General features: G+C 47.9%; 1 protein-coding gene across 7 annotated transcripts in view; it reads left to right on the top strand.

The window, feature by feature from the left end:
• Positions 1–5,634: 5,634 nt before the first annotated feature.
• ptbp1b (polypyrimidine tract binding protein 1b) overlaps positions 5,635–12,464 on the top strand; it is a 33,444-nt gene continuing 26,614 nt past the window's right edge. For 2 of the 7 annotated variants that reach the window (XM_056275609.1, XM_056275608.1), the window contains exons 1-2: positions 5,635–5,675; positions 11,527–11,560. In XM_056275609.1, the coding sequence (XP_056131584.1) occupies positions 5,668–5,675; positions 11,527–11,560 (42 nt within the window). In that variant the 5' untranslated portion in view covers positions 5,635–5,667. The other 5 variants (XM_056275611.1, XM_056275612.1, XM_056275615.1 and 2 more) reach the window with 3 other exon arrangements.

The raw sequence follows: 12,464 nt of genomic DNA, 5'->3' as shown, positions 1-12,464 counted from the left end.
GAACCCTGAAACAAGGAAAAGTGACTTCAGGAGAAGCAAGAAGAGACATGTGAACAGAATGGAGCACTCACATGAGGACCAGAGCAGCTCACAATCTGTGGAAGAGACTTTGCATGTGTTATCTGTCTCAGGTGATGAAAATCGATACTGGGTGATACCACTACTGGATGGTGCAGCAGTATGTATGCAAGTGGACCTTGGCGCAGCTATATTCTTGGTGTCGGAGGCTGTTCACTACAGCACCTCATCACCAAACCGACAAAGCTGACATTAAAGACCTACACTGGTAAGACTGTGCCAGTGACAGGAGTTGTGAAGATGACATTGGAGCTAACCAAACAGAAGAAAACACTCCTGCTGTACATAGTGAAAGGAAACCAGCTAGCTTTGCTAGGCTGCAAATGGCTGGAAAAGATCAAGCTGAACTGGCAAGAAGTGCACCTCTCGGATAAAGATACAGGGCTACTGGGAATATTGAAGAAACACAAAGATGTGTTCAAAGGAGAATTTGGCAGCAAGAAAGGCATTACTGTTAGGCTAACAGTCAAGCCAGGGAGCAAACCAAAGTGTCTTAAGGCAAGACCTGTTCCTTATGCCATAAAACCCAAAGTTGAGGCTGAACTAGACAGACTAGTCAAGAGCAGAGTATTGGAACCGGTGAGTGTTAGCCAGTGAGCAACGCCAGTTGTTCCAGTCATGAAGAAGGATGGAGCCATCAGACTCTGTGGTGACTTCGAAGTCACTGTGAACAGTGTCTTAACTGCAGAACAATATCCTTTGCCCCTCATTGATGACCTTTTTTCAGGTTTGGTGGGCGGGCAGTTCAGCAAGATAAACTTATGCCAAGCCTATCTGTAGATGCATGTAGATCCAGGGTCACAGGAGCTGCTGACCATAGTGAAGCACAAAGGCATGGACAGGTACCAGAGGCTCCCTTTTGGCACTACCTCAGCTCCAGTGTTGTTCCAAAGAGCCATGAACCATATCCTGAGTGGGCTGACAGGTGTACAATGTTACCTGGTGATCTGGTTATCACAGGTAAAGATCAGCAAGAGCACCCGAGAAACCTTGACGCTACACTACAGAGACTGGAGGAGTACAGTCTGAGGGTGCGAGAGGACAAGTGTGAGTTTTTCCGACCTTCTGTGGAGTACCTGGGCCATGTGATTGACAGTTCTGGGCTTCACAAGGTACCATCAAAGATGACAGCCATTGTGGAGGCTCTCGCACCAACAAATGTGAGTCAGCTACGTTCTTTCCTCGAACTACTTACATATTATTGCAAAGTTTGTGTCTAACCTAGTAAATATGCTAAAAACCACTGCATGAGCTACTGAACAAGACAAAACAGTGGAAGTGGTCAAACAATTGTGAAGGGGCATTTAAAAAAGTGAAAAGAGCCCTATCACTGTCAGAGGCCCACTTTGAGTTGGCCTCCATTTTCACACTGATCTTCAACAGATCACTGGAGCTGTGTGAAGTCCACTCCTGCTTCAAGAGTTCCACTATCATCCTGGTCCCCAAGAAACTAAGTATCACTGGATTAAACGACTACAGGCCTGTTGCCCTAATGTCTGTGGTCATGAAATTCTTCGAGAGACTGGTGTTGGCCCACCCGAAGGAAATCACAGGCCCTCGGCTTGACCCCTGCAGTTTGACTACTGAGCAAACAGGTCAGTGGAGGATGCAGTCAACATGGGATTGTGCTACATCTTCCAACACCTCGACTCCCCAGGGACATATGCAAGGTTCCTGTTTGTGGACTTGAGCTCAACATTCAACACCATCACTCCATATATCCTCCACTCCAAACTTACCCAGTTTACTGTACCAGCCCCCATCTGCCAGTGGATTAAAACCTTCCTGACAGACCGGGGAAAATTACATTCAGCACCCGGACAATCAGCACTGGTGCCCCCCTGGGATGTGTGCTCTCCCCTCTACTCTTCTCCCTCTACACAAATGACTGCACCTCAGGTGACTCGTCTGTTAAACTTCTGAAGTTTACGGACGAGGCAAATTTGTAATTTGGATATTGGTTTATACAAATAAAATTCACTTGACTTGATGTGACACATCCATCACTGGCCTTATCCGGGATGGTGACGAGTCTGCATATAGACGCGAGGTTGAATGGCTGGCCCTCTGGTGCAGCCATAATAACCCCATCAAAACTGTGGAGATTACAGTGGACCTCAGGAGGAGCCCCCCAACACTGCCCTCCCTCACCATACTCAACAGCACTTTCTGCGGTGAAAACTACAAATTCCTGGGTTTCACAATCTCACAGGACCTAAGGTGGGCATCCAACATAGACACAATCATCAAAAAGGCCCAGCAGAGGATGTACTTTCTCTGTCAGCTCACGAAATTCAATCTGCTTCAGGAACTGCTGGTTCAGCTGTGCTCTGCAATAATCCAGTCGGTTCTCTGCATATCCATCACTGTCTGGTTTCGTTCGGCCACCAAACAGGATGGGGACAGACTACAACAGACAGTTAAGTCTGCAGAAAAAATCATTGGCGCCAACCTGCCCTCCATTCATGGCATTATACACCTCCAGACTCAGGAAACAGGCAGGCAACATCACTGCAGACCCATCACACCCTGGTCACACAACCTGTTCCAACTCCTTCCCTCTGGTAGGCGCTACAGAAAAAACAGTTTCTTTCCACGGGCTGTCATTCAAATTAATGTTTAACACTGTCTGTGAATGTGAGTGGCTCTTTTTTTTACATCGGTACACAAAAGAAGCACTCATATCTATGGCTCTGTTAGACGGGCGTTGGTAAACATCAGATCACAAAGAGCCACGCATATCAATAGCTCTGACAACGCCTCCTAGAGGATAAATTCTGAGCCTTGTGTATCTGAAGATTGTTGTGTTGTTATTCTATGTTAAGTGCACTGTGACAGCCATGAAACCCAAATTCCATGTGTGTCATGGCCAGTAAATCCGATTCTGATGTGATTTATTTGTTGACCTTTATTTCTCCAGGGAGGGTTGCCAGTCTTCCACTACACTGGGAGCTGCTTGCTAAGAGCACAGACCTGTATTTCAACTCCATAGGAACAACTGGAGTTCAAGTTATAGTGCCCTTTGCCCATGGACACCTCAACAAACTGTCATATTGAGATGTCTAGATGTCTTCAGCTACATACCCCTGTGGTGGTTATGGGGATACATAATTCCCCTTATTGAGCTGGTAGGAACGTTTGTTTGCAGCTGCTGTTTTCTCGGTTCGGGTTTACAGTGGTACACTTCCGCTGCGCGGGTTTTTGTTGTTGTTGTAATGGTGGAAGGAATAAATGGTGCACGTTGTGTAGCCGAAAGAGAAAGTTGTCACGACTCCTGCTTGAGCTCCTCAACACTGGTGACCCCGACATGAGGCATGTCGCTGGGAAGGCCAACCCGGTCGCCGACTGTCTCATTTGGGACTGGACTACAGCCAGATGGCAGCTGACCAGGCCGCCGACCCAGGAGTGCAGGCATGCAGGACCGCCGTCACAGGGCTGCAGTTGGAGGATGTGGCTTTCGACGACACCGGCGCCACGCTCCTGTGCGACGTCTCTACGGGTCAGCCCTGACCCGTCGTTCCGACTGCTTGGAGGCGGCGGGTCTTCGACGCAGGCCATGGGCTGTCTCACCCTGGCAGAAAGCCTTCACAGAGGTTGGTGGCGGCAACGTTTGTCTGGCATGGACTCAAAAAGGATGTGAGGGACTGGGCTGACACCTGTGTGGAGTGCCAACGCTCCAAAGTGCTCCGGCACGTCAAAGCGCCCCTGATACCTTTCACGGTACCTGAGAGGAGGTTCGACCACGTGAATGTGGACCAGGTAGGCCCCCTACCCCCCTCCCGTGGTTTCACATACCTGCTCACCATGGTCGACAGGACCACGCGATGGCCAGAGGACGTCCCGCTTTCGTCCACGACAGCGCCTGAGGTTGCCCGAGCGTTCATCGGAACCTGGGTCGCCCGCTTTGGTACCCCATCTGACCTCTCCTCGGACAGAGGGCCGCAATTCACGTCAGCGCTCTGGGAGGAGATCGCCGCGGGTTTAGGGGTGAGGCTCCATCGCACCACAGCGTATCACCCTCAAGCGAATGGATTGGTCGAGAGGTTCCATCGCTTGATGAAGGCCGCATTGCGGGCTACCCTAAAGGACGACCACTGGGTCGACAAACTGCTTTGGGTCATGCTCGGGCTCAGGACGGCCCCCCAGGAGGACCTCCAGTCCTCATCCGCCGAACTGGTCTACGGACAGCCACTTCGGGTCCCGGGGGATTTCCTTCCCACCGCCACAGCTCCCTGGTCCGCCAGCTGCCAACGGACTGCGCTGCAGGAGGAAGCCAGGGCTTTTGCACCGGTCCCCACGTCTCAGCATGGCGGCTCTCAGTCCTATGTCCCCACGGAGCTGCGGTCGGCGGAGTATGTTTTCATCCGTCACGACGCGCACCGCGGTCCCCTGCAGCCACCCTACGACGGCCCATTTCGGGTACGGGACACTGGAGATAAGCACTTTGTGGTGGAGGTTGGCAGCAGGCTGGAGCGGGTTTCTGTGGACCGCCTCAAGCCTGCTCACCTGGACTTAGACCGCCCTGTTGGTCTGGCCCTGCCCTCACGGCGGGGGCGCCCCCGGCCCTGCCCCCTCCCCCGGCGAGCCGCCCCCTGCTTCCCCAGCCCCTCCCTTTCCCCGGTCCAGCTATGAGGACTCTGCTGCTTTGCCTGCGGTTAACCAACCCCCAGCTCCTGTCCAGCGGAGCCGTTGGGGCAGAGAGATCCGCCCCCCTCGCCACACTGACTTTTCCTATTAAGGCGAATTCTGGGGGGACGTGTGTAGTGGTTATGGGGGTACATAATCCCCCTTATTGAGCTAGTAGGAACATTGGTTTACAGCTGCTGTTTTCTCGGTTCGGGTTTACAGTGACACACTTCCGCTGCGCGGGTTTTTGTTGTTGTTGTAATGGTGAAGGAATAAATGGTGCACGTTGTGTAGCCGAAAGAGGAAGTTGTCGCGACTCCTGCTTGAGCTCCTCTACACCCCCATGATAAAATCAGAGGTGAACAACCCGGCTTCAGAAAGTGAGAGTCCTGCCACATATTTGTTCCACCCATGGACTACACCAGCTGAATTTAATTAGCGCAGCTCTTCGCCAGGTATCACCTTGTTTAGTTAATGGTCAGAACAAATCCATGGTGGGACTTTCACTTTCTGAAGCCGGGTGTCCACCTCTGGATAAAACTAAACCAAGCCAATGTATCTTGACCCGACCTAGACCAAGTAAAATATTTATTTTTATTGAACAACAAGTGCATTTTGTCAATCCACCAAAATTACGATGTATGTGTGAACAAAGATGGTGTGGCCCTGTAAGGTCAACTAAACAAGGCACAAGCGCGTCACCACAAACAAAGACTAATACTGAGCAGAAACCAACAACAGCCACTCCGAGCCTTTTCCGGGATTCCCTGTGAGAATTCGCCTGCCTCATTAACGGCCAATCAGCGTACAGAAATAAACGGTTCCGCCCACGGCTCTCGGTTTTGCTCCAATCAGGGAGTTTCTCCCGATCGCCGCCATTTTGTGAGCATATAAACCCAGTGAGCGCTGCAGGCGCTTGTCCGGAGGAAACCTGTTGCTCGGTCTCTAGTTCCGCGTTGTGCAATGGACGGGTGAGTTCAACAAGCGAGTCCTGCTCGTTTTCTCTTCAGTCCAGCTGACCGAGAGCTTTAGGCTGAATCTAACCGCGCGTGGGACTTAAGACGTTTAGTCGAGCTGAATGTGGGTAGAGAGTAGATGGACGATGTGTCGTTAGACGGGAATAGACCAGAGTAGCCCAGTAGACTAGAAGACCGTGCGTCCTGTGCGCTCCTCCAGCGGGGAGGGCGGTGTTGCTCCTGCAGGCTGCACGGTAACTAGATGCTTATCTTCTGCTAAGATATTCATTTAACACTTCTGACCTGTAACTTAAGCGTTATGAAAGCGGCACTTGTTGCGTCTCTTTGCAGATTTCGCGTAGTGCGGAAGGGCGATGTGGCAGCCTTATCTGGCGAGTGTGATCGGTTGGTAGCGTCCTTGTTTTGAGCTAAATGCAAGGCGGGGCAGCTTTCCATTCTGTTAGAGACCTCGAAACGTTCTGTCCTTTATATCCGCTCCACCGCAGCCCCGCACGAGCCCCGACACGAGCCCCGCCGGCACGCGCTCTCCGCTCGAAATGTGCCTGCGTCTGTAGCGGGTCCACACGGTACATTGTGTCGATTCTTGCGCAGGGGAAATGATTTCTTTAATTCCTTCTGAACTAATGTCCATTGTTATTCACAGGCTTTTACACGAAGCACACACCTTTTTTTTGCTCTCAAGATTTTACAACAAAAACTGGGATCTCTTCGTTTTAGGGATTTTACACGAAACACTGGTTGTTGTTTTTTTACTCAAAGGATTTGACATCGGACAGTTTTTCATTTGTCATTGCTGTGGTTTTCCATATAACATGATGTCCTTTCCTCATGTCTTGACATGAGACTCATCCCCATGAAGGACCCGGGAGACCACACCCCAGAAATAACACACAAACTAATTACAAGTTTAACTCACCAGACTAAGCCGCTCTCAAGACCGAAACGACTTGATCAGAATCAGAACCATCTTTACCGGCCAAGTAGGTCTGCACACACATGGAGTGGGACTCTGGTGTCGTGGCTCTCTCAGTGTACTGAACATAGAATAACGACACCACTACACAACTCTCTCAGTGTACTTACCATAGAATAATAACACTACTACACAACTCTCTCAGTGTACTTACCATAGAATAACAACACTACTACACAAGTCTCTCAGTGTACTTACCATAGAATAACAACACCACTACACAACTCTCTCAGTGTACTGAACATAGAATAACAACACTACTACACAACTCTCTCAGTGTACTGACCATAGAATAACGACACCACTACACAACTCTCTCAGTGTACTGACCATAGAATAATAACACTACTACACAACTCTCTCAGTGTACTGAACATAGAATAACAACACTACAACACAACTCTCTCAGTGTACTGAACATAGAATAACAACACTACTACACAACTCTCTCAGTGTACTGAACATAGAATAACAACACCACTACACAACTCTCTCAGTGTACTTACCATAGAATAACAACACCACTACACAACTCTCTCAGTGTACTTACCATAGAATAACAACACCACTACACAACTCTCTCAGTGTACTGACCATAGAATAACGACACCACTACACAACTCTCTCAGTGTACTTACCATAGAATAACGACACTACTACACAACTCTCTCAGTGTACTGAACATAGAATAACAACACCACTACACAACTCTCTCAGTGTACTGAACATAGAATAACAACACCACTACACAACTCTCTCAGTGTACTGAACATAGAATAACGACACCACTACACAACTCTCTCAGTGTACTTACCATAGAATAACAACACTACAACACAACTCTCTCAGTGTACTGAACATAGAATAACAACACTACTACACAACTCTCTCAGTGTACTTACCATAGAATAACAACACTACAACACAACTCTCTCAGTGTACTGAACATAGAATAACAACACCACTACACAACTCTCTCAGTGTACTTACCATAGAATAACGACACCACTACACAACTCTCTCAGTGTACTGAACATAGAATAACGACACCACTACACAACTCTCTCAGTGTACTTACCATAGAATAACAACACTACTACACAACTCTCTCAGTGTACTTACCATAGAATAACAACACTACTACACAACTCTCTCAGTGTACTGACCATAGAATAACAACACCACTACACAACTCTCTCGGTGTACTTACCATAGAATAACAACACCACTACACAACTCTCTCAGTGTACTTACCATAGAATAACAACACCACTACACAACTCTCTCAGTGTACTTACCATAGAATAACAACACCACTACACAACTCTCTCAGTGTACTGAACATAGAATAACAACACTACTACACAACTCTCTCAGTGTACTTACCATAGAATAACAACACCATTACACAACTCTCTCAGTGTACTTACCATAGAATAACAACACCACTACACAACTCTCTCAGTGTACTTACCATAGAATAACAACACCACTACACAACTCTCTCAGTGTACTTACCATAGAATAACAACACCACTACACAACTCTCTCAGTGTACTGAACATAGAATAACAACACTACTACACAACTCTCTCAGTGTACTGAACATAGAATAACAACACCACTACACAACTCTCTCAGTGTACTGAACATAGAATAACAACACCACTACACAACTCTCTCAGTGTACTTACAATAGAATAACAACACCACTACACAACTCTCTCAGTGTACTTACCATAGAATAACAACACCACTACACAACTCTCTCAGTGTACTTACCATAGAATAACAACACCACTACACAACTCTCTCAGTGTACTGAACATAGAATAACAACACCACTACACAACTCTCTCAGTGTACTGAACATAGAATAACAACACCACTACACAACTCTCTCAGTGTACTTACCATAGAATAACAACACCACTACACAACTCTCTCAGTGTACTTACCATAGAATAACAAAACCACTACACAACTCTCTCAGTGTACTGAACATAGAATAACGACACCACTACACAACTCTCTCAGTGTACTTACCATAGAATAACAACACCACTACACAACTCTCTCAGTGTACTGAACATAGAATAACGACACCACTACACAACTCTCTCAGTGTACTTACCATAGAATAACAACACCACTACACAACTCTCTCAGTGTACTGAACATAGAATAACGACACCACTACACAACTCTCTCAGTGTACTTACCATAGAATAATGACACCACTACACAACTCTCTCAGTGTACTTACCATAGAATAACAACACCACTACACAACTCTCTCAGTGTACTTACCATAGAATAACAACACCACTACACAACAGTCTTCACATAATAACGACATGGTTCACACGTTATCATCCGGGATGTTCCCACGTGATTCAACTACACAAGTTTCTGTAACTCACTTCATACAAAACGGGACGAGTTGTGAATTGGTTTAGTCTTGCCAAAGTGTTTTTCATAACTTGGTTGAGAATTAACGAGTGACGTTTTGACGAGTGACTAGACAGAATACCTGTGCTGACGTGTAACGCCACGTCATCTTATAAAGCTACACTACATCCACCGTATGCTGCAGGCGTTTCTCCAGACGGTGTTCATTTCACTCCAGCTGGTCCCCATGGGAACTGAACCGCCACCCACTCAGTGCTGGTGCCTTGCTCAGGGACCGGCCTGTGTGGTCTTGGCTGTGCTGGGCATTTGGGTTCAGGCCGGTTTGGTTCCACATGGCTGGTCTGCTAGCCGGCTCCTCTACAGACTGGCAGATAGCAGACTGTTGTTTTTGCAGTTCCTTTCTCTTGCAGCTGACCGGTAGTGTGGTGTAAATATCTGGTGAACCCGGGGAAAACAACCGGGGGGGGGGGGGGTCACCAATGGACAAAATGTTCAGGCTGGTTTGTGTCCCGCGACTAAATTCACAGTGGACCCTCAGAATGCTGCACCATACACCTGTCAAGGTGTGTGGCTGTGATGTCATAGTTTCCAGCTTGAAGTAGAGCTGGCGGGGGTTTGTCTGTTAGAAGGAAGTGAAGAACCAGTGAAACTTGTTTGACCGAAGCTGCTGGGGATGGATGTGTGAAAGAATGAGCTTCTCTAACGCTACGCTCAAGCTTAGGAACCATACATACACACATGTAGTCCAAACGGCTCCACAAGTGGCCCTGGATGCATCGGCCAGCAGACTGGCTCAGGGTCGGTTCCATGTTCCAGTCTGTCCGGTCATCTCTAGTCTGTCCACACGTGTGCCGACCGCTCATTCCGTGTCTCGGATCAGGAGAGAAGCTTTGGTGGTCTTCACAGGTGAAGCGGAGCTTCTCCAAAAAAACAAACCTTAACAAGTTTCATCTAAAATATATTTTCTGTTCTGAAAGTATTACGCCAGGTTTTTACCCGTCAAGCCAAAAGCTTCCTCAGCTCACATCAAACTTTGCTTGAGGATTTAGTTTCAAAAAAGCAGCACGGCTCTCAGATCATGAAAGCTTCACTAAAGAAGAGAGGTCTCTGCTTCACCGGTTCAGGTAACTCGGTGTTGACTCCACAGGTCATTGGTCGGGTAGTTGATGGATTATGAGGACGTGAACAGCAGTGGTGTGGTCTTGGTACATTGTCCACCTGCAGATGGTTGGTGCGACTGTATCAGACCATCAGCCGACTTCCCTTTGCTCGTTAGTGGGGGTGTTTGGTGGGCATCAGAGTAAGATCCATCCATCCATTATCTGAACCGCTTATCCTGCTCTCAGGGTGGCGGGGATGCTGGAGCCTATCCCAGCAGTCATTGGGCAGTAGGCGGGGACACACCCTGGACAGGCCGCCAGGCCGTCACAGTCAGAGTAAGACGTTAGATAAAAAGAGAGATGAGAGAGCTATTTCATGGGATTGTTCCGAGTAGTGTATGAATATCTGCATTTGTTTCTGTTGTCAAATACAAATGTCTGTTAAAAGGCAACGTTGTACGTCTTTAATAAGCACTCATGCAAATATGCTGGCTCTACATGCCAGACGAGATCCCGTATGGTTGTGTATACACGTGAAGAAGTCGGCCTCACCTGGAAATGTTGGTCAGCAGCCGTGACTGGTTGACCTCCATCAGAAGGTGCTCTTCCTTATGAAGGGAGGTGTTGGGCTGCGACATGTTGGACTGACCGTAGACCGGGCTGGTCTGTCTGCTGAGGCGCGTCTGGTCAGCTGGGAGCTGGTCTGTCTACTTCCTGTCTGGCCTGCTGTTTGGTGACTGTGCCTGATGACAGGCAGGAAGTGGAGGTTCAGCAGGCGGACTCTGGTTTTCCAGAGGAACACGGCAGCTGTCCAGTGTGAAGTTGATATACCGTCACAGTGGAGATGACATTCAGGATGCTGTCATGGAGCACAGGCTCCTCGGATGCTGCCATTCTGCCAAAGTACTTACTGATAATTTGCTCCATGATGCTTAATGACGGATTTTTGGGGACACCACAGAACGCGAGTCGTTTGTGCCTGGCTTCCCCTGCCATCAAGCAGTCAAAGGGAGTGATCCTACAGACGACGGCGTAGTTTATTTAGGCTCTATGTCGAGATGTGCAATGATAAGAAACACCCAGCTGTTGCTCTGCTCACCGCTGTCGTTTGCGTCCACTCAGAGGCTGCAGTCAGTCCACAGCAACACACCTTAATGGCCACTTTAAGTATGCTTAACCTAATCATCTTCTGGTGCTTCCAACGTTTAAGATGTACTGCTCTAGAGAAACATGACAATATTCCAGACTTGTATTCAGTTCTTTTCTCCTGTGGGCTTTTCTAATCCTTAACCCTGTTTTGTTTTTTTCTGTTTGAATTCTCAGCTCTGCTGCTCCTAACATAGCTGTCTTCTCTTTACAGCAGTGTCCATCAAGATATTACAGTTGGTACAAAGGTAGGCACCTCTCCTTATCCCAGCCATCTTACCCCACGCCACTGACACGCCCACAGCTGTTTGGATAGCCTCCGTCATGTGCATCACTTGGATACACCGGGAGGACAGATGGACATCTGGAGAGATGTCCCAGCATACTGTAGTACTCCGTGCCATGTAGTCCTAAGTTATTTCTCAGTGTCAGCTGATCTGTGTGTTAATTTGAGGAATGGCTCCCAGCACTTTGCCTTCAGCTGCATTCCACAACACGTCTGAGGCAAGCCTGACTTGTGAAGACACCACAGTGTCTTCTGCTACGGAGCCTCTGAAGTATTTCACATATCATGTTGATCCCCCAGCTAAATTGACATAAAGCTCTCCAGTGTTTTAGGTTGATAACGTGCATTTTCCAGACAGACCTCAGAACCTGGCTGGATGCCGTCAGGTTTATACAGAACCTGCAGGAATTTTGCCGTTTCATTTGGTTCACTTGCCAAATGAAATCAAGTTAGCTGCAGCTGAAGTTGTTGTTCAAAATGTATTTATTAGAATAAACCCTTGAGATGCTCCATCTTGTTTTTGAGGTGGTCCTAAAAATGAAGTAGTGTGTCGCTTGTTCAGTCGAGTTGCAGAGAAGTATGAATGTGTCGGCGGTGACAGGGTTGCAGCGCTGCTGCCAAGAAGGGACAGGAATGTCAGGTGTGGTTTCAGGAAAAGCAAGTCATGGAGGAATATCATTCTAGCTAGGATCTGTTTTATCCTGCCACAGGAAACGCAATACTTGTGGGAACCAGTTTGTTAGCTGCAAGCCACAGTTTTATTGGGGCTGGTTGTTTGAACTGTTGTCTTTATACCTCCACTGTGTCTGCACCTAGCCTTCCAACATCCTGCTCACATTGTTTCAGTCCTCTCAGCATTATCAGCT

Source organism: Lampris incognitus, chromosome 3 (genome assembly GCF_029633865.1).
Source record: "Lampris incognitus isolate fLamInc1 chromosome 3, fLamInc1.hap2, whole genome shotgun sequence".
In the NCBI taxonomy this organism is placed as follows: Eukaryota; Metazoa; Chordata; class Actinopteri; order Lampriformes; family Lampridae; genus Lampris; species Lampris incognitus.
Note: the sequence above shows the minus strand (reverse complement) of the source record. Positions and strands in the feature narration are given on the sequence as shown.